We start from the raw sequence: 27142 nt of genomic DNA, 5'->3' as shown, positions 1-27142 counted from the left end.
AAATTCATTGGTTTGAAATTTGTTTTTTCTTCTGTATTACGTGTAAATATTCAATAAAATTAATGTTGTTAAGTTATTAAAATAACCTGTATATAATTCATAGTTTATATTAATTTAACCATTTCTCTCTATTAAACATTGTTAAATTAGTATGTATTTAGATAAATTAGAACATTGTTAAAATAGTATGTATTTATTTTTTTTTTTTTTTTTTAAATTAACAATCTTGTGTTGTAATTTTATTAGATCGAGATTTATATCGGTTTTTTTATTTTTCTCAGATAACGTCGTGCATCATCATCCCATTGCTCATGCATACATATATACATATATGTTACATATGTATAAAACTTATGTATTTATTATTTGACGATAATTCCGCAACACCTTCATTCTGTCCTTCCTGAAAATAGAAAGAAACTTGTGAAAAAAATCATGAATTGGAAAAAAAAATTCACCGCATGAAGGATTTTACGGATTTACATTCAATCCTGAAGCATCGCATCGAAGATCGCCGATTCCAGCTAGACCGGCCGCCATGTTGGTCCCGCGACAGTCAGCCAATCGCTCGTCGCGTTACCTGTAGCGCACCTGGGGCAGGTAGTAACGGTGCGACGGCGATCGGCGGATTAGTCGCCGAAGTATTTGCGGCCGAGCATGTTCGGAACGTGAGAGCTCTGTGTCGCTGTGTCTCTCAGTTACCTCGAGACCGAGCGAGAGCCATTCCCTCCCTGCCTTTCCTGTCTCTGTCTATCTGTGTTGTGTGCGTGTGCGACGCGTAGTGAAAAATTTGTATATAAAATAGGTAAGCAACACTGTTTGTCTATCTATCTTTCTTTCTTTACGCACTTCTTGCGTACTACGGTAAAAAAAATAGTCGTCGTCGATTCCTCTCGCGATCGGCGATCGATACGACAGAAATCGAACTGCGATTTCTCCGCGTCGACGTCTCCGGATATACGTCAAGATATAAATGTAAAAATATCTCATCTCTCACGGGGAATTCGGGAGGGGGAAGGATTACGAGCGTAAAAAATTGCCATCGTCGTAAAATGCTGCACACCGTTGCGCGCACCTGTTGCCGTGCATGGCCGCGTTGCGTGCCTGGGTCTGCGACGACGAGAGGACGCAGATAAAAATCACTCTCTGACGAAAGGTAGGCACGAGCGCGCGCGCGCGCGCGAGCGTACATATACGTGCCGATCGCGAGGATTGTTGCCGTCGAGATCGACTTCGAGGAAGCGTCGTTCGCGCTCGCGCTGAATCTCGCATTTCTCTCCCGAAGCTCTCCGGAATCACGTCATCGACGTGAAATTCCTGGTAAACAAGCAGTCACGACGAGACGCAGGTGATGTGTAAACAAAACCGAGGAGGACACGAGACGAAACTAACACTCGATATACGCTGGCGTTGCGTTTTAACTCCAGCGAGACATCGCGCCATCGACGTGTAACTTGTTACGAAAATAACGCAACGTGAGTTGTACGTGTGTATGTACAAAAAACAGATAGAACTTCGGATACGCGGAATTGAAACTTCTCGATCTGTGATTTTTAATCAGTAGAGCTTGAAAGTTTGCAGTAGATTCCGCCTCAAAATACGAAACGCTCGCGAATAAGCTTTATTTTCACATATTATATCTTTATCGCGTTTCTACATGGCGCATTTCTACTTGCGATTTTGTTTTTTTGTTTTTTTTTTTTCATTTATCCTGTGACTGCTGTCTATATAAAATATTCAATCCGGCGCAAAAGCCGCACGAACAATCGCGCCGATGCGTTTCCGGTGACATCAGAAACGGGCCTCAAGGTTGTCGAGCACGACGCGTAATTAACTAATTAATCAACTATCAAAGCGCTATTTATAAGATCGAGGGAAATCTCTTAATTGAACGATGTAGCATCTTAATTGCCGGTTAATTCGTTGTATCTGGATCACGAAGTCCGATTTCTCCACGAGTCTCCATCGCGTTATCTCCCGAAATATCGAAACAAATAAACGTGCGTTTTTTTCGCACCAACTTGTTGCCGCGGTTCTAGTTTTTATTCAGGACAAAAACAGCTTGATGTTGAAATCGACAATTTAAAAAAATCTTCAAATCTTGATTGTTCTTGGGCGCGTTAAGAAAATTTCAAACGAATAAAACAACAAACGATTGAAATTCGTTTGGCTTTGTCAAATATTTTTCACACCGTTACTTAGATAAGAAAATACTTTCCAACGATGACGTGTCGAGGGTCAGCTATAGAGATCGTTCCTTCGTACGTGACACGAATAACACAAAAGCAACAATAATGTACAATGATGTCTCCTTGCATGCGCGCGCGCGCGCGCGCTCGCGACATCAACGATTACACTTAGCCATTGTGCCGATGTGCTAATTCTTGCTATCAAGCTATCAGTATCGTAATCTGATGATTCACCGATTGCCGACCTTTAATCATCCTCCTCTCAGTCTATCTTACGATTGTAACATGCGCCATTTCCATTCCCTTATCCGCGAATTATAAGCTTACAATCGGATTTTCATATCACAGTTTTATACAACTTTACATATACTTATTGTTATCTGTAAATAACAGTGTGAAGAAATACAATCGCGCCAACTACGTACAGTTTTATTGTTAAACTGATCGAAGCCAAATTGGTCAAAATGAATTTTCTCAACGAAATTGTAAAGAAAAAAAACTTCCATGTTTTTGCATTTGTTTTTTTTTTTTTTTTTTTTTTTTAAATTAATTGCAATAATCTTAATTTTGAACATTCGACATTTCTATTGGAGCACGTGTGTTCGGCACTTTTTTTGTCGTCTTCTTCCAAAAATTTCTAGATTTTTCTGTTTTTTTTTTCGAACACAAAGTATCATCCGAGTCACGTACAAAAAAGTCGCAAATCTATGGAAGTCTCGACACTTTTGTGTCCAGAGGATTTGCGATAACGGGCGTCGTTCCATTCAACAGGTAGAAGAAGAAAAGCAGTAAAAACATCTCTCCGGAGACATCTTCCCGTCTCTCTTTCTCTTCGTTCCCCCGCTCGTGACATTTGCGAGTTGCATTCCTGCATCGCGCCGGGCGCAGAACGACGACTTGCCGCGTCATTAATCGATGCATAATCGGCGACGAATTTCGCGTCGCCGGCGTCAAATTTTTCTCGCGAAACTCTTATCGCCGAGAAATTTATATAACGTACGTCATATCGCGCGAGTTTCGGCGCGTGATGCGCGCACGTGTTTACATTCGTCTGGACACGCGCATAGTCGCTGCCGTAATTGTCAGGCAAAAACCTCGTTTCGCGAACATCCGACGAGACTACGTACCTATATCTCTTCTTTGCGTCATGTCGGTAAAAAAAAAAAAAAAAAATCGACAGCACCTGGTAGACACGCAACAATCTGTTCGAACTGAGCGATGGCCGATCGTGTCTCTCGTCTTTCGCGTCGTCCCACCGAACGACACCTGCAAATCGCGCCTACGAAAATGCCTACGTGATCTCCCACGTGAGGCTGACACAGTTTTGTAACACATAAATCGCGCGGAACGGTTGTTATTACTGGCGTATCGAATTTCACGACTTCGGTTGCGGTCGAGGCAAGAGTTACCGCGACGTTACGAGAGTTTTCTTCCGGATTATCTCAAATCTTTTTTCTCTAAAAAAAAAAAAAAAAAACAACGCACGTGTAATCTTACGGTTTTTTAAGAACAAAAGTTTTTTAGGAAGATTTTTAAAAGAATCAACTGATGATCTTGATAAACATTATTAACAAATTTACACATTTAAGCTCGTATACAGAGTATCAAATCGACAAAGAGTGTTTTTTTTTTTTATCAATGTGAATTGTGTACCGGATGTACGTGCGCGAGTGTACTTATTTAAACGTGTAAATTGTATGTAATAATTCGAACTGAAGTATCAAGTTTGTTTTTCACACAATCGCGAATGTGGGAAAGAGACGATGTAGATGTAAGTTTTGAACGATATTCAATTTTTATTCCACTGAAAAAAATTGTTATTTGTTTAACAACTTTACTTCGACTTTTTGATGAAATGTGTAATTCGTGTCGTTGCGCATTTTGTTCAAAAAAGAAAGTTGTGATTTGAACGGTTTGGAATATCTGTTCGCGTATTGCAAAAAAATATTTTCGTATGAAATGTAATATCTTTGTATTATAGTATCGAATCATTAAGTATGAAATTTGACACATATATATACGTTTCATACTTAATGATCCGATAGAAAACTAGAATGTAACTCGGATATTTACGTCGTTCGAGTGGCCTTATTTTTAATTAAACGTGTTTCAGAATGTAACGCAGAATGGTCTGGTTGCGGTCTTCATTTCGTGCGCATTTGTCTTTAATAAACGTCCTGGTTTCTCACAATATAAGCGCGTACATATGGAAAACGCGCGCGGTCTGTGTATGTGTGTGCCTTCGCGTAGAGCAGCAGTTTGTTGACCTCCTAATAACGTCTGCGTGCGATTCCGTGACACACATCGCGAATATTTATCGGTTTCTTCTTCGTATGTCCGTCGGTGTAATTTGTCATAATTAACATTGTTCGTTTCGCGAACATGTTGCGAAGAATTTTGTAATAAATAATCCATCTCAATTTTCCGCTTCCGAACGCATGTTATAAACTCTGCGATTTCGCATTTACCACAAGTACAGATTTCTCAACGGGTTTTCACGGATTTATTTAACTGGTGATATATAACACACATGTTTTTCTTGCTGCGCGCAAGCAGCGCGATAAAACATGTTTTTTCATCGAAAAATATTGATAATCAATCGATATCGATATTGTTTTATTTCCACGTATTGTGCGCGTATCGAAATATAGAGAGCGTATATATTATATATATATATAGACACACACAACAAGTCTCTTTATTATCTCTTGAATTATATCTTTTCTTCTTCAATTTTTCCTCGACACTTGAGCCGCGAATTGTATACGCATTTTCATCGCGGTATCATCAACGGCATTTCTCGCGAGATTGTTCGCAAAAACGCAGAGTTTTTTACCTGACGTTTACGCGCCGCAACGGAGAGAGCTGGACGCACTTGTTCGCCATTGTGAAAACCAACCTTAAATAATGCGTTTTTGTAATCCCTCGCACGCTTCTTTCTTCGCCATCTCTCTCTTCCCGTTTGCGGATATGTATGTACCTCGTCCGTCGCTATCTAGAAAACGTCATTATACGCACTCGGCATACGGGTGTCGCATTCCGCGCGCGCGCGCATTTGTGCGCGAGAGAGATTGTTTACGCTCGCGCAAGCGAGTTCTCCTGACGTTGACACACGATGACCCTTCTGCGCGGCGGTTGAATATACATATATACGCGCGCGCTGTCCTTTAAATATGCGTGCGTCCGCATCCTGACGACGCGAGAAGGACAGGTTTTCTTATTGTCCACGCGAATTCCTACAGAGAGAGTCCCTGAGAGACGCGCGCGAATCGCGTAGTTCTCTCTGATTAAAAAAGCCATCATTAAATCAAATCGAAGCTACTTACGTACTTTTTGTATTTTTTTTTTTTTTTTTTTTCTACAGCACGCTCTTTTTCTATTTTCATATTATCGACAAATTAACGTCACGCGTTTATCGCGCGCATTATTGGATATTTAACCCGCGTAATTGCCAAGAAGGCCGCGTACGAAATGGATTAATCGCGCCAGGTTCATTAAACTCCTCGCGCGATTTTATTCAATTAAGCGCGAATGGAAACACACACGGCGAGGTGTACGATTAAATACAGCGTTTTCTCCGATCCCCGGACATAATGGGTTTGATGGGATTAAACGTACCGTGCGCGCCGCACAAATTGGATTCGTTCGTCGAACAGATGATCGATCCCCGCGTGCGCGCGCGCGCGCGCGCGGAATTAATCCCTAATGATTAATCAGGCAAGCGAGCGGCCGAGCGAAAAGTTCATTCGCGCCGCCGCGTCGCGCTTTCGGTCCATTCACTGCGAAACTTGCTCGCTCCGCGACTCGAAACGAAGCAAACGAACGTCAGAATCGCCGCAATGTAGTAGAAGGTATGCGAGGTGCATTGGCAACTTTCTTTCCACTTTTTCAAGCGCTCGTGTATATACCAGGGCCTCGTGTCCGGGCGATGTATTTACTTTCAACGTGTCTCGCCGGCTCTTCGAGCGGCCGGCGCGGCCGATCTTACACGGACGTATGAGAGTGGAACGGGCTTAAGTTTCATTTAGTTCCGTGTGAAAAGATCCTTCACACAAGGTTATATAGCTCCGTGGACTTCGTTACAATTTATAGCTTATTATTGTACATATATCGATTATATATCGAAGCGCGTGTTTCGGATGAGGACGATTATCAAACGCGTATCTGGACGAGAATGTAAATACGATCGGTGACTCGTTTAAAATCGATTGCGGAATATCGGTGCGGCGTCAAATCGATCAATTCTCGCAATTGCTCGATACGTACGTGCGAATTACATATTGAGAATTTTCAACGCTTTCCGCGAAATCGCGCGCGCATCCCACACGCATCCCGCATAAAGTTATAATCGTCTATCTGAAAGCGTCATTAAGTAACAATTACAACATCTTTCATGATGTAACGCGTCGCGTGCAATCACTTTTGTATATTTGCACATAAAAAGAAATAATATTTATAGCAACTGCGTACAATAACTGTACAATAATTAATGGATCTGTTGTGGGCGAAAACCGGAAAAATTTACGAGCATTTTTTGTAAATGCAAAAGTTTGGTAACAATTTGCCAAAAAAAAAAAAAAAAAACGATCGCGATAAATATTCATCGCCGGTACATCAGTACACCGTCCTGCGGAATGTTGCGGCAACACGCCGCGAGATAATATTCGTCGCGTGAACAGTTACAGCTGCACATAGGCAAGAACCGTCCGTGTCTACTTATGTATTACTCGCGATATGCTCTTTCCACAGTTCCTGCGATTTGCATACACGCCTACCGCGACCGGCCTAACACCGCCGGCGTCGATTCTGTCCCACGTAATGTGTACTAGAAAATTACCGAGGCAATCGTATTACTCTCTCGGTCGGAGCACGCGAATAATTTTCAGCTAAATAAATGCGGGAGAAAGGTTCGAAAGTGGATATATCGCTTTGGTAACTTTGAGCAATTCAATGATTTTCCGGGTTGTTCATGCGGGAAAAGTGGACTTCCCGAACTTAATGATCTGTTTCCAGATAGACACGCGCGAATTATTTCTGTGTAAATATTTATTAGCTTAGATTTTATTAGCAATGTTTAAATTTTATTACATTCTCTCTCTCTCTCTCTCTTGAGTGATCGAGCGAGTGTAAAATATAATGGAAAACTTCTTTCTCGGTATAATACCGAGAGGTATCGCTTGTATAAAATTGTACTTTATACGCGTGACATGTGAAAACCTGAATCTCTAATAAAAATTACTTAGATTCGAATCTTCTCTCGGGAGACAAATTGGATTTCCTTTCGAGTAACAGAAGAGACGAGACATTCTCCCGGATTACGTTTTCTCGGACGCGCGATGCAACACGCGCGCATGCACGTGCATCCAGACATAATTGCGGCGGCTCGTGTTGCATTCTCGTAGTCGATTCTTTAAGGTGCGCCATGACTCTCCGATAAACCTCAATTCCGCATAAATGACACACGCGCATGTGTACGATACACGCGACCGACGCGAGGTTTAATCGAGTGGAAATTATTAAATAAGTAAATTATATTAATAGAAACAATAAAATCAAAAAAAAAAATATATATATATTTATATTTATAGAAGCTTTATATAACTAAATTTATTTTAATTTGAAAATTGTAATATATGTCCTTTATTTACGATATAAATAATAATTCGAGATCGATAAATTTAAATTAGTTTCTTTTAGTCTCTCTTCTCAGGTACAGTTACTCGCGTTATCGCGATATTCCGTTAAAGACGTTGAAGAATGAGACGATAAGATAGATAGATAGATAGATAGAGAGAGCACGCTGTGCAGAAACGCATTTCTCCGAATTAATCTCGTCGTCGTGATCTGATTCACAGGCGACGACCTTTGACGTGTCCCGTTCCTTCTCTCGATCGATCTTTTCGTATCCGGGAGCGCTCGGTGTCGCGGAAAATGCGAAATTTATGCCTTCGTTAACGGAAACGTTCGTGTACGCGGCGGGATATATAGTGCATCGTAAAATGTGCATCTTCTCGATTTATCATAGCGTTCGCGCGCGCGCGCGAGCAACAAAATACTTGCTCGCATTCCCTTCCGTCGCCGATGCGTGGAACATCTCGAGCATGTCGAAGGTTGTTAACCTTTTGGCACACGAGGAAAAATTATGGTTTCGAGTTTTCCAGTCTTCTTTCCCGGCACGCGAGAAGAAGAAAAATTTACACGCGCTGCGAAAGTACAAGTTTCAGCAAAAAAAGTCTACATAAATGTAAGAAATAATGTTCTCTCGCGCGAAGTTGAAGAACCTGTCCTGTTTGCGAATTAAATCGTTTGAAGTTTCTTTTAAATAGAAAAAAAAGTATTAGATTTAATCGGAAAATTTCTTGAAACAACTCAAGTGCAACATTTCAAAACTAATGAGTTAAAAACTAACTAAATAAAATAAGTGTTTTTTCCGTAATAATTTTTTAAATTGTACAGAGGAATAAAGAAGATGGTTTCTACATATATGTGACAAACCGTGCAATTTGTATTTAAAAAACTTGTAAAAAACTATAACGACTAAAAAATAATAAATGCCTTTTTGCAGTAATTTTTTAAATCTCACAGAGAAGGAAGGAGGATTGCTTCTATTATACGCGAAATGTCAAACAAACCAAGCGATGTGTGTATAATTATTCAATATAAAAACAATATCTTCTCTTAAGATTGTCGAACTCTAAATTTAATTTGTTTCATAATTTCTACGGTAAAAACTATTTTGCGCATGTATCCAGCGCTCGGCTCTTGTTGACATTATTTCTTTCCTTATATAAATATATGTAATTAAAAAACTAATGTACATATAGTTAAAAAACTAATGAGAAATTTCAAAGACAGAAATACCACAAAAGGACAACGAAGTTTAAATAACTTCTCGAACCGTTTTGCTTGCCTTGCGACATAATTAGACGAGGAAAGGGTTAACGGGTCCAAGGCTATGAGCGATTGGTGGGTGTCAAGTGCATCGAAGGTCGCGAATACACCACGCACTCGGCGTGGAATAGAATTTTTTCATCGCGTCGAGTGTGTCAGCATCCATAAGTAATTACGCTTGTGACTTGTCGCGGCATTTGCGCACACATCTATACATACGTATGTACATACATACGTACGCGCGGTCACTCCTCGTTTCCTCCGCGCCTTTTCACGCACTCGTGGCGCCCGCAAGCGCGTCTCTCGTACGGCGTTAAAATATCGAATTCCCAGACGGAGAACCTGGAGACAGCGTCTTTTTTTTTTTTTTTGTTGCGCTCTTAACCCGACGTTTTGATACGAAAATTTGCATAATCCAGTCTTTACGAAGCCAGCGATACCTCGTATGAGCTTCCATCGGTCTTTTACGTTCGTACCTCGAGATTACGACATTTGCATACACCGCGATTTCATGATCGTCGTCTCCTCGCGGTGTGATAGGAGAAAGAGAATTATCAAATTTAATTCTCGCCGGCAAAACGCATTTGCTGTGTACTCGCGCCACGTGATATATTTTACTACTGTAATATATCACGGGACGTGTATATACGAAGAGAAAACAACAACTTTCCCACTTTTTCTGTCTGTATCTCCTCTTTCTAACCAGTCAAGTATGTTTGAAAAATTCCAACTACGTATTAACGCGTTTGCTTTTTTCTTCGGTCGTAAAAAAATTTCATTCATAAAAATACAATACGTATATATTTTTTCTTATCTGTTGCGCGAAACACAAGTTATTTACGATGTGCAGAGTTATATTTCTCTTGGGTATTCGTATTTTCACTTGGTCGGGTTAAAAAAAGAAAATATTCATTTTTATCTGAGATCTCGGATTGGTGTGGAAAAATCCGGAATTCAGAGCGTCGATGAGGAATTCCCGGCACGCAAGATCGAAACGCATTGGTAACTTCGATCTCTCGAAGGAGAGGCATACACACCGAAGCCCACTCACCTTCCTTCCTTTCCCTTCCCTTTTTGCCGTGACTGCGTTAGGTCGCTGTCGAGATCCTTAGGCTAGCGTTAGAGAACCGCGTAGCGCGCCGCGCCGTGCCGCGCCGCTGCGAACAGGAATTCTTTCACGTCGTGAGTCGTATAGAGCTACCTACGGTGCGTGAGAACACGCCGGGGTGAAATGGTTACATTTAATATCTCGTCCGCAAAATCCGCAATTTTATTGTGCGTTTACTCGGCGTCGCAATTCGCGCGTTTCGCGAGATTATAACGCCGTTACACAATTACAATCCTCAGGCAAAACCGGAAAGAAATTAAAATTACAATTTTAATAAAGTTAAAAAAAAAAAAAAAAAAAAAAAACAATTAAATTCCAATTTTGATATCTGTAATTTTTTTAAAGATTAAAATATCATTACAGATGAATTGTTTATTTAACGGCATGTTAATTTATATATGTCACTTTTCTTACATTTATTATACTTTAAAGATGACTTTGAAGATGACTAAAGACTCGATTATTTAACTATCGAGAATTAAAAAAAAAAAAAAAAACAAATACAAGATGTTTACATTAAGCTATTTATTTTATTTTTTTTTACGCTCAAAGGAGAAGTTACTTCTAAATTGAACACAAGGAATTTCTAGAAAGGAAGAGCAAGAGCGCCTTGGGAGACCAAGTGCAATAGTCCCTTCCATCCGGCCACGCTCGTCGATTTTTTTCTCGTTAGCCGCAACCACAGCCAAGGTAGCGGCGGTAATTTAAAGAAAAATACAATGAACCTTTCTTTTACGTGGAAACGTACAAGAGCGATATTCCCATCGCGTAAACGACGATCGTAGCTACAACGCTTTTATCGGGTCACGTGTCTCTCGCGTTAGTTGTGCAATCACTATTACCTCGATTGGCGAGCGATATAATTGTGCGACCCAAATTCGGTCTGGCACGTAAAATATCAGCCGAATGAGACAGAGATTGGCCGACTCGACTACTGAATGCGCTACCCAATTTCTACATTTCTCTCTTTCTCTCTCTCTCTCTCTTCCCCTTCCTCTTATTAGAGCGTGTCTTATAAAAACGTGTCACATGCCGTGAGATAATTTATCTCTGCTTGCTGATATTAAATCGCGCACGACCGATATGTAGGACAATCGCGAATTACGTATATTTCAAAATTCAAAATATTTGCGATCTCTCTCTCTCTCTCTCTCTCTCGCGAGTGCTCTGCGGTTACATCATTAATTTATTTCTCTCGTGTGAATTGAATACACGAGCGAGAAAAAAACCAGTTCTTTCCACAGATTATGCAAATTAATATTTAAAATGCGCGCGATATAATTTTCAGTATTAAATAACAAATTTATTCTCGCCGTAAATGCTTTCCGATAACGACGACGTGCGGTTCTAATGAAACTCGCGAGTCAGTTTCTCGGTTTCTTCTTTCCGATAGCCGCGGTATTCGCATGTATAGCGTCATCAGCTGTCATCGCGCGAAATGACAACCGATCCTCGTGCCTGTCACACAACAATCTGCTATCCTACTTTGCGTTTCCCACGCCGTAAATTGCAAAATTACCCTCGAACGAGGCACGTTGTCTTCGTCGTCGTCGTCGTCGGTGAAAGCGAACCGAAATCATCACTTATATCGCGCGTAACGAGTATCTCCTTATTGCTGATTCTTACGTGCCGGAGTGATTTACATTTTTCAGCATGCGATTAAGAATCGTTAGAGAATCGCGAGCAAGAATCCCGCGCGAAACGCTTGACCGCGCGCATTGGAAGTCGCTGTTTGCACTTTCGAAACCGTAAACGGGTGCAGCCGACTGAATAATTAAACCGCGCAACTTGATGACCCCAAGAAATACTTGATATTCCGTCCCAATGCATAGATATTATTACAGAAGTATACTTTCATAGAGCCATATATAAAAGAAGAAACCTCGCGCGCGCGCGCGAAAAAGAAACACAAACTTTCTCGTGTCGCGCATGTCGACGCATGTTCTGCGATATCAACCCTCTGTAACTCGAATGTTCTTCGTGACTTTCAAAATATTTATGCAACGTGAAATCAGCGACTATAAACTTTCAAATATAAATTAACAATAAATTACTATTTTCAAAGATTGTATGTTTATTTATTTATGTATTCGTTTTTTCGCGATAAACAATCTTCATACAAGAGAAAGGTGACAAAGCGAGATGCGTGTGCCACCGCGTTGTGGCTAAAACTGAAATTAAACTAAAAGAATATCGATGTATCGGCATGCGACTTCGAAGTCGTTCGCGATAAACGATTAACAAGATCTCGAAGATTATCAATTGTAATTATTTCTGTAACACGACAGAGACAATTTATTTTTCTCTGGTGATACAAAGCGACAAGTTCTAAATTGTCTTCGGAGAAACAAAATGTCGCGCTTTTACATTTGCATCATCTCAATGTTATTAAGCGTTGCTGTTTTTTGTTTCTTTTTTTTTTTAATTGAACATTTCCTACATAAAAAAACCTGCATCATAATCGTCACGAAACCGTTTCGCACAGAAAACGCCTGATTGTTTTTCTCCAATGAGAAACGTGACTCGTCTGGCGTTTACGCAAACTCATTAGTGCGTTATGACCTAGGCGCGTTATGAAATAGCGGTCGATCCTCGATTATGCAAACGATTGACAAGTCGCGGTATTGCGCGACTTGAACGTGTATATTATATATTTGCGGCGCGCGCTCATTGAAAGAGCATATTTGCACTGCTGCACGGTAATGTCACGAGATTTGCACAAGCGCTAAACTGCGCTAATTGCACACACACGAGATAAATATACACCTATTTGACTTCGTATGAAACTCTTTTATTAAGTGACGCCGCCTCGACTTCGTTGTCTCTCGAAACCTCACGCGAAAAATTTCGCGTTTCCTCAGTCAGAGAGAGAAATACAAACGTCGTAACTAATGAAGACTCGCTCCGCCTCTTCTGTTTTTTTTTCTTTTTTTTTTTCACACGCGAATGACGACCGTACGAATTTCTCTCGGAGCAAATTCAGAATTTCACATTCCACGCGCATAACTATGCAAAGGAATTCGTCGTCGTCTACGCGTTTCTATACTCCGCGAACGATCGTCGGCGGAGTAAATTTTGTTGCGACACGTCAATTTACACGCGCGATATAAATCCGTTTACATTAGCAAAGGAACATCCGCGCGACGAACGTTTTTTTTTTTTTTTTTTTTTTTCTCACAACATTTCGACGCAAATTATTTCGCCGTTCGCGAAAGCTGACCGTGAATTCTGTCTGTCTTTCAAGGTCTTCGCATGTGGACGTTTTTTTTTTCATACTCCAGAAAATAATTAACGAAGCTAAAATAGCCATTGGCTGCGAGCGAAACGTACGCGCTCACCTTATTCTAAGCGATAATCGGAATCGATTACAATCGAGTCGCAAATGAAACAGATAAGAGTTTCATATTGCGCAAGTGCTCCGCGTAAAAAAAAAAAAATACAGCGCATCTTCTTCACTCTGGAAACATTTCCAGACACGCGTTAATCGCGCTCAAACACCGATTCGATTCCGCTGTGTGTGAAACATAAGATATACCGAAGGGAAGCGAAAAGTGAACGAGGCCGTGCGAGTCGACGACGGCGTCGGCGGCGGCGGCGAACGCGAGCGTTGACTCTCTCGCTAACGAGTGATTAGCTTCCGTAATTGAGCTCGTAAGAGTTTCGTTCGTGTTCGAAACCGAAGTTCGAAACACACGCGGAAGAGCATTCCGAACCGCGTGTCTGTGCGGTCTACGAGCGCGAATTAGGCTCGTCGGGAATTTCATTTGCGGAACCCCGGCGGGGAGGAGGATTGTGTTTTGCCGCACGAGAAGGGGGAAGTCGATCATCGCCTCTGGCTTTCTTGAGCGCCAAGTATGGCACTGCTGACCCGGTAGCCGGATATACGACGCGACAAGTATGCAAGTATCGTTTGCTGTCGTTAAGCTGTTTTAAAACCAGCGCCTCCGCTCTCCGAGGCACTACCGCGCCTGGCAACAACACAACAACGTGTATCTTTTACGAGCGAGACATGAACGAGATGTCGGTCGGAATGAAAAGATCGCAAAACAAAAAAAAAAAAAGGAAAAAAAAAACAACCGCCGAGCGCGCATAAATTTAAACGGGATTGTACTTACCTACCTACTATACCTCGCGAACGACCCCGCAAGACCAATTATAAGATTTTTCGTGCTCGGCCTTACCCCACCCAGTGAGACAAATTATTGCCTGACACATAATTCAGGATCCCTTTTCAACGAGTACAGTTTCACGAATAATAAAAAGAAACTCCATTTCTGTTTCAGCTGTTAATCACCGCGAAGGTACCATCCTGCTCGCCATGCCGTACTACAACAGCGGTCACAGTCCTGCTTACAACAAAGGTGAGACACGGATCGCGCGTCATTTGGATTACGCGCGGGTTGGAACTCGTCGAGCTAAATTACATACGTTTCGAAACGACGACTTATCAGTTGTCGTCCGATAATCCGTCCGTCTTTGTCGCGAATCGCGAAGGACGATTAAAAGTGAAAAAAAGAAAAAAAACACATTGCTTCACGGAAATTCGATTAAATCGATAAGAATAATAAAACGATATATAAAATATATAAATACAATTGATATGATTCGGGAGATGTTTTATGAGAAGAAGCGAGACCTGAGAAGAGAGAAGCTTCTCGAGCCGCGCGCGAGTTAATTAAAGAATTCGAAAAATTCTTAAGTGACATTTCGCGTGATTTTAAACGCGCTATAATAAACGAATGAAAAGCATTTTACGAGCGAGTTAATTGAAGTCGAGCCTCTCTCGTGCGTTTCAGATGGTGGCTCCAGCGGGCCGTCGAGTACTTCGGGCGGCCGTGGCAGCAGCACCGAGCCGACGTACATGATGGAGCACTTGGCCACCTTCACCGTCACGAAGGAAACCGGTATTGTTTATCCAGCGGACGGCATGCGCCGACTCCTACAACTGGAGAAAAGCAATGGCATTTGGAGTCAAAAAATGCAGCTCCGTCTCGAGCGAAACTGGGTTCTTATCATGGACAACGAGACGGGGGTAATGGTTCTTTTCCTTTTGCGCTTTGATGTCGCATGTAAATACACGCATCGACCGGAAAACATGTTTGCGCGATTTAATGACGGTTTTTAATTAAATCCGCAAATACTTTTATCACGTCCTCGATCGGGCAATGCAACTATATGTATGTAGGTATATATATATATAGTTGCAAGAACTGCCGCGAGCCAATGTTCGAGACAACGATAAAGTGATATCGTATATACATCGAAATTAATCGCGCGACACGGTTGAAAGCTGTAATTTATACATATAATCAACGATTTCGATTTGCCTCGTGTGTCTCTCACGCGAGAAAGTGGATCGTGCGCGAAACTGACGACAGTTTCACTCAACGACACGTGTAACGATTGAAAATTCCAGGCTGTCATGGAGAGATTCCCGGCTGCGCTGATACAGGAGCCCACGGCGTTCACGTCTAGAGATCCGATGGAGATGTACAACAACATTCTGGTGTTCACGGTCGCCGACGACAGCGGTTCCGGCCAGCGCGCGGAAATGCACATATTCCAGTGCCAGAGCGTGTCGGCGCAGGATCTCGTCGAGGATCTGAAGATGTTGCAGATGGGAAAGCTCGTCACGAGCGGCTCGCCCAGAGGTCCTAGGGGTCACATTCCGCCCCCGCCTGCTCTGCCGCCACCGGAACCACCTCTGAACGGCGTCAGAGAACAGGTGTCCGCCTTCAACGCAGCGAACGGTGAGCGCACGAAATTAACGAGTTGTCGCCGAAAAAAAGTGTCGAATAAATGCAATTTCCCGCGTTTATACAAAGAAATATTGACTTTTTTCTCTGTGTGCCCCGTACCTCACTTCGGAATATTCTTGTCATCTATGTTGTGCTCACAGCCTGCTTATTATTGTCAACATTCTGGTTTTTTGTTTCATTATTGTTTTGTCTCTCTGTATTCTTGCATCGTCATTTTTGCGAGTACGGTACTTTTTTTCATTGTTCTTTTTGCCAACCACAGGATTGATTCTTGTCAAATAAACGTAGCATTTAAAATTCTGCAGCGGTCTCTCTTGCACGCAATCACAACGATTTACAGTGTTAACCTTTTCTTTTGGGGGCAAATTTAAACATGACAGATAATCAGAATGACATGTCTCGAGAGGAGAACAACGACGAGGTATCCTCGACGTCTTCGGAAAAATACGAGCGAGACGTGACGATTCTCAACCACTGCTTCGACGACATCGAGAAGTTCATCGCCCGTTTGCAACACGCGGCGGCCGCGTCTCGCGAGCTGGAGCGCCGGCGACGAAACCGAAAGTCGAAGAAAAGAAACTTAGGCGACGGCATGCTGACGATGAGAGCGAAGCCGCCACCCGAGATGGAGTTTATCGATATTTTCCAGAAATTCAAACTGTCGTTCAACCTGCTGGCCAAACTCAAGGCGCACATTCACGACCCGAACGCGCCGGAACTCGTGCACTTTCTCTTCACGCCGCTCGCGCTAATCGTGGACGCGTCTCACGACACTAATTACGATCCGAATCTACCGAGCAAAGTGGTGTCGCCGTTGTTGACGCGAGAAGCGGTCAACCTGCTGATAAACTGCGTCACAAGCAAGGAGACCGAATTGTGGCACTCGCTAGGCGACACGTGGCTGATACCGCGCGATCAGTGGAAAGGCCACGTGCCACCTTACCATCCGATCTTCATGGACGGCTGGTCGCCGGATTATCCCATCCCCGAGGACAGAGATCACGATCATCTGGCGTCCTTGCTGAACGCGGACAAACAGAAGAGGGACGAGTTACCGGAACAGCAGAACGATTCTTATTACAACCATCGCGATGTGGACGACTCGCATTACAGCAGCGATTATCTTGAATACGAGAGCCGGGAGGAGCGTGGCGGTAACGAGTACTTTGACAGAAATTACGGGCCTAGCTCGGAGTTGTACGCCAGAGAGGAAAGAGTAGATCAAACCAGGGCGCACAGTGACATCTCCGTCGATTCGATCGAAAGAGCTCCCAGGGCAGCCGCCGGCATCGACAGAGCGCAGGAAGCTTGGCTGGATGAACTGGTCGCGCGTCACGCCAAGATCGTGCAGGTTACTTATCCGCGAACGGCGAACAACGACAAAGAGCTCACGGTGGTCAGAGGCGAGTATCTGGAGATCCTGGACGACAGCAGAAAGTGGTGGAAGGCGAGAAACTCCCGAGGACAAGTGGCTCACGTGCCGCATACCATTGTCACGCCGCACAATCCCGCTCATTCCGCCGACAACGACGTCTTCAACAATCCTCTGTACACCAGCAGGTATCCGAGGCAGGGGCACGGCTACAATTACGAGGTGAGAGTTAATCGAGAAACACAGACACACCTTTCTTTCGATACCTTGTCGACAATCGCGAGTCGTAAAACGTACTACTAGATTCTAATTGTGTTTCATAATGGAAATTGACTCTCTCGCAGGACTCGGAAATCGAGAGAACCAGCACTAGTCCGGGTCCGGAAGCCACTCATCGGACGCACGCGATTCCGCCGCCGGCGCCTGCCGATTGGGTGAGAAAGGAAAGACTCGGGAAAAAAGGTGAATTTCGATACTTCTAAAGCCATTGTTCGGTTCCGCGATTCAGCAAGCGTCCTGTTGTTTGTCGAATTTCTTCGAATTTTGAGCAATTTTCGAGAGAATAATAATTCGGAGAAGTTGTTTAGCTGAAACAAAAAAAAAATGCAACTTTTTATTTTCTCCGTCACGAATGTAAAAGAGCCTCGATTTTAGAGCAACCAACGTACATATATATATATATATACACACACACATATGTCTTCCAAACTCGAAAGAGATGCTCTTCTCAACTGATGTTTATGACACCGAGAAGAGAGTCGATTATTATTATCGAACTTGATAAAGCTAATATACATAACAGATAAGAGAATGCGCATCTCTCACACACATATATACACACATATACACACACAAACATTATTAGTCTGTAAACGAAACCCTGTAGTATAATCGTTAGATCACCGCGTCACGTCACGTTTCAATTAGCGCATTCGTCGAGAGGAAGAGTGTTGTAATATCTTACGTTTCCTTTTCAACCTGTACATATGCAGAGGATGTGTGAGCGGATGTAATAATGTTAGACTGAGCCATTTATATACGATTGCGACGTGGGGGCGTGGTTTATTCTTTAAGTTCTTCATCAAACAATTCTATTCTCCGATGTTCAGAATAACGCCGGTAAAAAAAAAAAAAAAAAAAAGAAAAAAACAAAGAATTTGCTTTCTCCGTACGCGAGAATACAATCGTCGCATTTTTGCGTTCGTATCTGCGATATTTGCGAGATCGCGAGTGAGAACTGCGTGAAACTGCGCGATGAATTAAAAAAAAAAAAGTGTACTGAGAAAAGTTTTAGCTAAATTAAACAAAAACAAAAAAATGTATAGCAATAAAAATTCGCAATAATTTTTATTCTCGAAGACACAAATATTGATCACTTTGTTGAATCTCTCTCCTTTATCGTTATCACAGACGTATCGTTATCGCAGATAGAGAAATTGTGATTGGTAACAATCGGAAATAGAAGGACACAAAAGATATCGAGGCAAAACTATTTTATCGTAACATATTGTTAGTTAATATATATATATATTAGAAAAAGTTAAAAAAAAAAAAAAAACGTTATTACACGGGATCGCGCGTTTCAAACCATAAAATTGATCAATAATGTAATAAGGCGTTCCGACGATGAGATCTGTTTAATAAGCCGCAGTTAAGTATCAAGTATCAACAGTGACTATCAACCACGGATATCTGTATACTCGATTAAATTACGAATCTCCCGCTTTCATTTCAACGAGGAAATCGATAATGAAAGACATCAGTCAATGTTTTTTTTTGGCACTTCACGTGGTTGAGAGTTACCGAAACTTAAGTTTTCTACACAATTATGTATTTTTAATAATAATCGAATATAATTGTACCGTCACATATACCTATTTTTCTCTGTATTTATATCGACTAACCAAATTTAGTTATGTAGTTAATAATACGTGTCAGGAAAAAAAAGAAGCGATATTATATATATATATGTTACATACCTATTATTTTACACAGAAATGTTACGATTACAGAGCGTTAATCTACACACTGAGTGGTATATTTTCTTTCGTCAGAAAGTACTTATTTTATATATATAATATATATATATATATAAATAAAAGCAATGCAAGTTATATTATCGAGTGTGTGAAATGATATACATATGTATTGCGCCTGAAACTCAAACGGTTGGATTAGTCAATATTTCTATATTTATATTTTCTCTGGAACATTAGCGAAGTTACTGTGTTTGTCCTTTGTTTTCTTAATTGGGAGTTTTACTGTGGAGATAAAGTTCTGTAGAATATTTCGATAAAAGCTTTTGATAAAATTTTTGTGACAAAACACATTTGTGCGCAGAAAAAGAAAAGCGGCTTTTTTGATATCTTCTTCTGAAACATGTGCTTTCACTTTTTTATTACACATACGCTTTTGTCTTTTTTTTTTTTTTTTTTTATCAATAGCTTTTATTGACTTTAGCAAAAATCTTTTCCTTGATCCCGCTTGTACGTGTCGCATGCATTTTGTACGTATCGATGTAAATAAGCTTGTACAATCGAATATAATTGAAGAGTGCCAAAAAAAAAAAAAAAACAAAAAGATAAAAAACTAAACTCAGAATGAACTTTGAATAAAAAAGTACGAAATCTCTCGAAATCGCCCTACTTGTTGCTGTCGAAAAAAACGTGTGAGAAATGTACAAGCATGAAACACAAAACTGACACTGTCGTTATTTCTTGCGATTTCTCAATTATTTATTATATCTACGATAAATGATACATACATAGTAATAACCTAGTCCTATGCCAACAAGTCAAGCAATGTCAACAATCGACGAATAGTGCAAGCTTTTATTAATTCCTTTACGAAAGACAAAAAAATATTCTTTTTTTTACACTCCTTTATTTATTATTGAACTATATCGTGTAATATATATTTTATTGATTAAATGCATTCTCCCTCTATTTTTTTCTTTCTCTCTTATTCTCCGAAATACAGTAACTCAGAGTAGCGACGTATGTTTTCTTCCATACAATTTACGACGTGTAAATACAAAAACGTGTTATCTATCAATCTTTCTCTTATTCTCTTTGCTTAAGTCCTAACTCGATATTTGTGTATTTACAGGCCGGGAATGCGATCCGTTCAATATTTTTCATTCTGTAAAATTTACATGTACATCACTATTAATAAATATACAGTTGCAGATTGTACTTGGACGAGGAATCGTCGTCGTCCCGTCACTCTTCCCGTTTCCTGCGAATTGTAATAATTTTTATATATATTTATTATATTGTTTACTTCACTTCGTGCAGCGATCACAATATACGACGTGTGTAATGAGGATCACGCGTATTCGCGTTTTTCTATTCTTTATTGGTGTATCTTTTGTATAAAAGTTTTAGGCTATAAAATATCAAAATATATTACTACGTGCTTGTGTATGTGAACCATATGCTTAATGTGTGTTCGTCCAATATGTCTGGGACTGTGTGTGTACTGTACGAACGCTTTTTTGGGGTAAGTTACAGTTCGTTCTTTAATTTTATAGCTTCTCAATGTATTGTTTCGTACATACATTGTTTCATTTATGAACAAAAATCTAAATGCTACATATAATAAGCAATTTCTCCTAATATTATACAAAATGCTTTACAGATGATACTAGCGCGCACAACGGTATAAGTAGCAGCAACAGATCCAGCGCTTCCTCAATTGAAAGTCTTTCTCAGTCAAACGGCAAACTCCATACGCAAGAGAGCATTGTGGAAGTACATTCGCCACCTCGCAATATAATATTGGACCCGATACCGGACAAGCCGGCTTTGCCGCCGCCGCCTCCGCCATCAGTTACACTACCCGCGTCGGCATCACCGCCGTCACCGAAGACGCCACCAGCACTGCCCGCGTCCAAATCAGAATCACCGATATTGCCTACGTCGAAATCGACACCGGCGCTACCCGTACTAAAGTCATCACCTCTTGCAACAAAGTCAGAACCGTCATCGCCCGTACTGGCGTTAACTTCGTTTATGTCTCCACCGCCGCCTCCGCCACCGCCACCGCCACCGACACCGGTAACATCAGCCGCGCCTTCGCCCTCAGCTAAAACACTTACGACATTCGTCAACAAAACAGAAACTGCCAAACCTATTAAGCTGTTTAATGGTTAGTCGGAAACCGAAGATTTTATTAACGTCCGTAGTCACTTTTATGAGTTTTGTTGATGCTCTTTGTATATCTAAAAACGCGAGTTTGTTGTTTAATTTATGCTATTTCTGAAAAGGTAACTCTAAAGAGGAAGAAGTTCAAAAAGAGCTCAAGTTTGTCTTGACGATGTTCCGCGAGAAAAAAGCGAACGCTCTTCCTTCTTCTCTCGTAAACGACATGCACGAGGAAGTCTGGTTGAATCAACACTCGTCTCCCCGTGACGTTCAAGCTTGGTTGGCGGCAAAAGGATTTTCAGAAAAGTACATTTTAAATTCTTATTATGACACGAGTACAGAACGCGTGTGATTTTTTATCGTACACGTGTATTTTATACTTGCAGAGTTTGCAAACAATTTGAAAATACGAACGGCACAGAATTGTTTAACACGTCGCGGCGACGATTGGAACAATTGTGCGGACTGTCCGAAGGAAGCAGACTCAACGGACAGTTGACTTTAGCAAAAAACGTGTGCGAGGTAAGAGCGTCTTGAGAGAAGAACGTCAATACCAATACAAATGCCGATACTAAATCCCGAAATGTTTCATTTTTCAGTACAAAACCGCACGATCGTCGGAACTCAAGCAGATCTTGGAAAAAGCGCGCCGACGTGCGGAGGAGTTGAACGAGAAAGATGAGGTCAGACACTGAATCATACTGTTTTTCTACATTCCTTACCTACTACTGTGCAATAGAGAGTAAGGCAAATATTGATGTAACTACGTGCACTTCATCACGCAAAGACTCAATTCCAGAGAAGAACAGAAAGTTAAGGTAAAATAGAATAATATGTTTTTTTTCAAAAAAAACTATTACCGCGAAAAAAATACATAGTTTATTTTATTTTACCGTGTGAATTATTGTGATAACTGTCCGCGACGAGTCAAAGCAATACTGTACATGCCAAAGAATTTTAGAAAGCGAGCATGCACAAAAAAGTTACCCGTGTTGTATTTTTTTTGTGAAAAATGCGATTGCGCTATTCATTCCTATGTTGTATTTTAACAAATTTACTCATACAGATAAGTTATTCGTACTGCGCGATTGTACGAGAGTTTGGACACTGAAAGCATTCTACTTGATAGAAAGTTATCGTGTATATATACAATATTGTATACATATATAAATATATATATAGAATAAAAATAAACTTAAATCGACAAACCATAATATAAAACATACTAAAGCACAGCGTAATAAAAGACATATTTGTATTACATTTGTTATAACGAAGAGAAAATTATATAAAGATATTGATATTAGAAGAGTAATTTGACACACGTGTGTTGAATATTTATAAAAAGCGTAATGTGTGCGAAAAGTCACTGTCTTATATATTATGTTATAAATCAATTATACTCGAGATAATATAAATTTGTACATTTAAATTGTATATTTGTTAAACTATAAATAAATGATAATTGCGTGTAGATATATCAAAAAATAATAAATTGTTATATAACCATAATTGAATAATTGATCTATTAATAAAATTATATGGACGTTTGAATTGAATTTACTCGGTTGGAGATAATAAAATTTATAATTCTATCTATAGATAAAAAAACCAATAAGAAATATCTCTATAGATACAGATCTGCCGATATAGTCGGTAACTTCGTAACGCACGCGTTCCAGGCATAACACGTGCTTATAATTACTAGCACAAACAAAACACGTATAATATAGTATATACTATACTATGTTGCTAGATCATACTATATTGCTTTTTATTATATTATAATATAATAGTCGTTGCGCCCAATATGCGGACCCTTCCCTTACGAAAAAGAACTACTGCCGATTACATATAAATAAAGTCAATAATATAAATATTACTGACAATCACATAAGAATATTATTAGGGATTACAGGGATCACTAAGAATATTACTGGCAATTACACAGAATGCCAGTAATTTTTTCGTACTACTGCCGCAATATATTACTGCCAGTAGTTCTTTTTCGTAAGGGTTACTCTCAAACACATACAACATATATTGTCTAATGTAGAACTTTATTTCAATTACAATTTTAAAGATACGTACAATAATACTTACAAAAATAAATTTATATATCAATATATCTTAAAATTTATAATTATAAAAAAAACTGAATATTTCTCTTTCAAGTTCGAACGTGTTTGTACAAATTACGTCTAACGACATCAATAGGATACAAAGACAAATGCATGTCACATGACTTGTTGCCTTTTCGTAATTTTTTCAGTTTTATGATTTCTTTTCTTTCATCATTTTCTTCTTCAATTCAACTTTACGCTTATATATCGCAGGTGTAACTCCTTTGATTTTTCTCGGGTTTATGTTAAAGTTCACAAAGTTCCTTACCTAAAACATTATTAGCAGTTCCAGACTTTAATAACAAAATAGCAGAAATAATCTACTAGATTCGCGATAATATATACGATCTGAAAACTGAATGAGCTCTATTATAATAACTTTTACCCTTTCCAGTCGTTCAAGAGAATGTACACTATTGATAATTATTTCAATAATATGCTCTGCTGTAAAATGCGTACTATAAAAGAAAACATATAACATAAAAATATAATATATATAGTATTTATATAGATAAGCACTATATATTCTAAAAACTACTGTTATTACCTCCTTACTTTGTTTATATTTTCCAATAAATACTCCAATAATACATCATTGTCCGCATGTTTCCGAACAATAGTATGATAAATTATTCTGTAATCATACATATGTCGTTGTTCTTCAGAACACTGTAAAATATGAATAAAAATATTAGGATCGTTGGGCCAATTGTGTTGTAAAACTGTGCTTTTTGTTTTTGGTTCGTTTAGCCTGCAAATCTTTGTCACTCTTGAAATCAACAAAGCAGGAGATACCCAGAAAAACGTGTTTCGCGGAAGCCTACAAGAAACATAGACTCTAATTATATAAAATCAATGATTATTTGCTTTAAAAGTAAATATGATTATAAGAAAAAATTACTTCTCTAATGATAAGTCAGGATTTTCTTCGATTCTCGTAAGGATCTGATTAAGTATTTTTTCGCATTCATAATTGCCGATTTTAGATGCCCAAAGAAAAGTTAAAAGTCTTACAAATCTCTCAAAGACACTGTCTCCTGGATTGTCGTCGGATCCTACGCGTTTAACAAATATATCCATAAGGTTTATCTATAAGGCAACAATAATGTAAAATCAAGGTATATTATATATATGAAAAAGAACTGAGATTTAAACAAGTTTCAAAACTACTATGAGACATTTCTTTGTTTTATATGTTTGTTTACACACAGGCTGTATACGATTGTTATACATTTTTTTATCCAGATTTATTTTTATTCAAACATATGTATTTTGTTTTCAGAAAAACAAATATATTTCATATCACTTACCTTTACCGAAGAAATGTTTTCGTAACCCTTAGAAATTTTATTTCTCACAAATTGAAATATCAGCATCCATGGTAAAAAATCTGTTTCTCTTTGTAAGTAACTTGCAACTATCTCAAATCTCATATAATAGTATTCATCAAAATAGAAACGATAGAGATCATTAAGAATCTGAGCCCGATTAAGCACGTGTATCTTTCCATAATCATCCGAGTTAAAATACTCTGCAATCTTGTACCAACTGGGAAAGTCATATTTAACACGATAATGTCCTAAAAAATTATTAATACTATAAGACAGTTTCACGCATTAACAAAACAATTGTATAGCTGTAATTTCAATGTGTATATTTCTTACCTGTCCTTTGCACGTTGACTATAATCCAGTCATCTACATCAATTCCCTTTATGACTAGATTTTTATCTTGTGGTTTTAACCAATATGTTGGCAAAGTGTTGGAAAAATCGGGATTCGATCGCGTAGCAAAGGTGATAGGTATCCACGATTCTTTGCTGCAGGACTCGAAATGCTTCAAAGTGACATCGCCGTTTTCATTATTTTGTTTCACATATACCNTAGGATAACGGATATCTTGTTTTATGTACTTATCCATCACCTCTTTCACATTGTAATCGTCGTGTGGAACATTCGACTCATCTAAAGCTTCTTGCATAGCGCTCCAGAAGTCGTCGGTTGTAGCTGAGCCAAATTGACTAAAAAAACATAATAAAACATATTATATAACCAGTATATTTTTCAACATTTACTCAAAAAACGCCAAACCGACTATATAAATAACTTAATGTCATGTGATGATGTGTGTTGTAAATTTTTATGTTTTACTTTTATCACCAATAAAACAATAGTATACTTACTGTGCATTTAAAAATTTAATAATACCCTTTCGGAATACGTCATCGGTAAGAATGTGTTGTAACATACGCAGCACAGAACGTGCTGTAACAATGAGAAAAAATTACTGAACCTTTTTGTGAGTTTAAAAAAAAATACTTTTTTAAAGAAATGTAATAGGAAGACCCGCAAATATATTGTTTTCAACTGGCACATATTTTTTTTTGTTTATCGTTCAGAAACATGAAACACATGGCACAAAAATATCTTTTTTAATCTCACCCTTGCCGCGATCAAGATCGTTGAGATGATCGATAATTTCCTTAGGAGTATTAACATCTTTTGTAAGAGGATTATCGTCCTTTGGAATGTCAGTTTCCATAATGTTGTACCTTAAATCAATTACAGAAAGCTCTGTTTTTCGCCAATTTTCGAACGTCTAAAACCAAATAATACAATGAGATGATCAGTAAGATCAATTAAATAATAATTAAAGGTACGTGTTAAAGCAATAATAATTTTCTAGCGCAAAACTTGTTTCTTACCTTATCGATAACATAATCTGCGAAATATGCTGCTAATCCCTCGGTCAACCACACGTGAGACCACCACGCCGGACTGACTATATTACCGAACCATTGATGTGCTATGTTCTTTGCTGCTGCCTCNGTTCCCACATACGTGTTATATATCGAAGCTGTATTTTCTGATGGAATACCGCTAGAGTGTTTTAATAAAAAATACATTGAAATTTAACATTTGATTTTACATTTGTTAATACAATATCAATCAATAAAAACAAAAAATCTAAATTTTATTTCTCAAGTCATTAAACTACTTTTATATAATGTAAAACTATAGGGGCACATACTGATATATAGTGTATACAAATTTTTATATATTCAAGTGATAGCGCGACAACTAAGTTGTAGAAAAAATTAAAAGATCATTACTTGTAAAAAATAAGACCCCAGTTTTCCATGTTTATAAACTTTGTTCGCATCACGACCTGATCGATTTTCGGGACCTTNACGGTGTTGTTGGTATATTCCGTCAACAGTCGTACGAACTTTATAGCGACTTCTTGCTCTGTATTTTCTTGCCATATTTCGCTAGTTTTCCACCACGTATTAATGGTTCCGTCCTCGTTAGAAATACAAATGAAATCTGACAACACAACGAACGCAACCAGATACGTGGACATGATCGGGGTCGTTTCGAAGTGCGTCCATATNGTGTGGTTGTCGGTATCATCGTCCGTCTGTTCTCGTATCGGCATATTTGACAGAGCTATGTCATTCCGATTGTGTTTGATAGAAATATTGAAGGTGGCCTTTAACGCCGGCTCGTCCCAGCACGGAAACGCGCGTCGTGCTGATATCGGCTTAAATTCCGT

At 39.5% G+C, this 27142-nt stretch overlaps 2 protein-coding genes across 4 annotated transcripts; one reads left to right on the top strand and one right to left on the bottom strand.

The window, feature by feature from the left end:
• The first annotated feature begins 621 nt into the window (after window positions 1-621).
• LOC109858118 (epidermal growth factor receptor kinase substrate 8-like) lies at window positions 622-22910 on the top strand. 3 transcript variants are annotated; one of them, XM_020435056.1, is made up of 10 exons: window positions 622-805; window positions 14472-14549; window positions 14985-15220; window positions 15605-15938; window positions 16328-17541; window positions 17664-17781; window positions 20959-21468; window positions 21587-21770; window positions 21851-21986; window positions 22064-22910. In XM_020435056.1, the coding sequence occupies exons 2-10, from the start codon at window positions 14507-14509 to the stop codon at window positions 22157-22159; spliced, it is 2871 nt and encodes a 956-aa protein (XP_020290645.1). In that variant the 5' UTR covers window positions 622-805; window positions 14472-14506; the 3' UTR covers window positions 22160-22910. The 3 variants fall into 3 exon arrangements, with proteins under 3 accessions (XP_020290645.1, XP_020290647.1, XP_020290646.1); XM_020435058.1 differs by lacking the exon at window positions 622-805 and adding an exon at window positions 1062-1156; XM_020435057.1 differs by lacking the exon at window positions 622-805 and adding an exon at window positions 1212-1475.
• Window positions 22911-23407: 497 nt separating this feature from the next.
• LOC109858112 (aminopeptidase N-like) lies at window positions 23408-27106 on the bottom strand. The gene is made up of 11 exons (XM_020435044.1): window positions 26700-27106; window positions 26292-26466; window positions 26029-26185; window positions 25770-25851; window positions 25511-25607; window positions 25252-25423; window positions 24898-25166; window positions 24489-24676; window positions 24135-24407; window positions 23973-24045; window positions 23408-23855 (listed from the first exon to the last, which is right to left on the bottom strand). The coding sequence occupies exons 1-11, from the start codon at window positions 27023-27025 to the stop codon at window positions 23739-23741; spliced, it is 1929 nt and encodes a 642-aa protein (XP_020290633.1). The 5' UTR covers window positions 27026-27106; the 3' UTR covers window positions 23408-23738.
• Between the last annotated feature and the right edge of the window lie 36 nt (window positions 27107-27142).

This window comes from Pseudomyrmex gracilis, unplaced genomic scaffold (assembly GCF_002006095.1).
Source record: "Pseudomyrmex gracilis isolate BER0280 unplaced genomic scaffold, ASM200609v1 scaffold_189, whole genome shotgun sequence".
Taxonomy (NCBI): domain Eukaryota; kingdom Metazoa; phylum Arthropoda; class Insecta; order Hymenoptera; family Formicidae; genus Pseudomyrmex; species Pseudomyrmex gracilis.
Note: the sequence above shows the minus strand (reverse complement) of the source record. Positions and strands in the feature narration are given on the sequence as shown.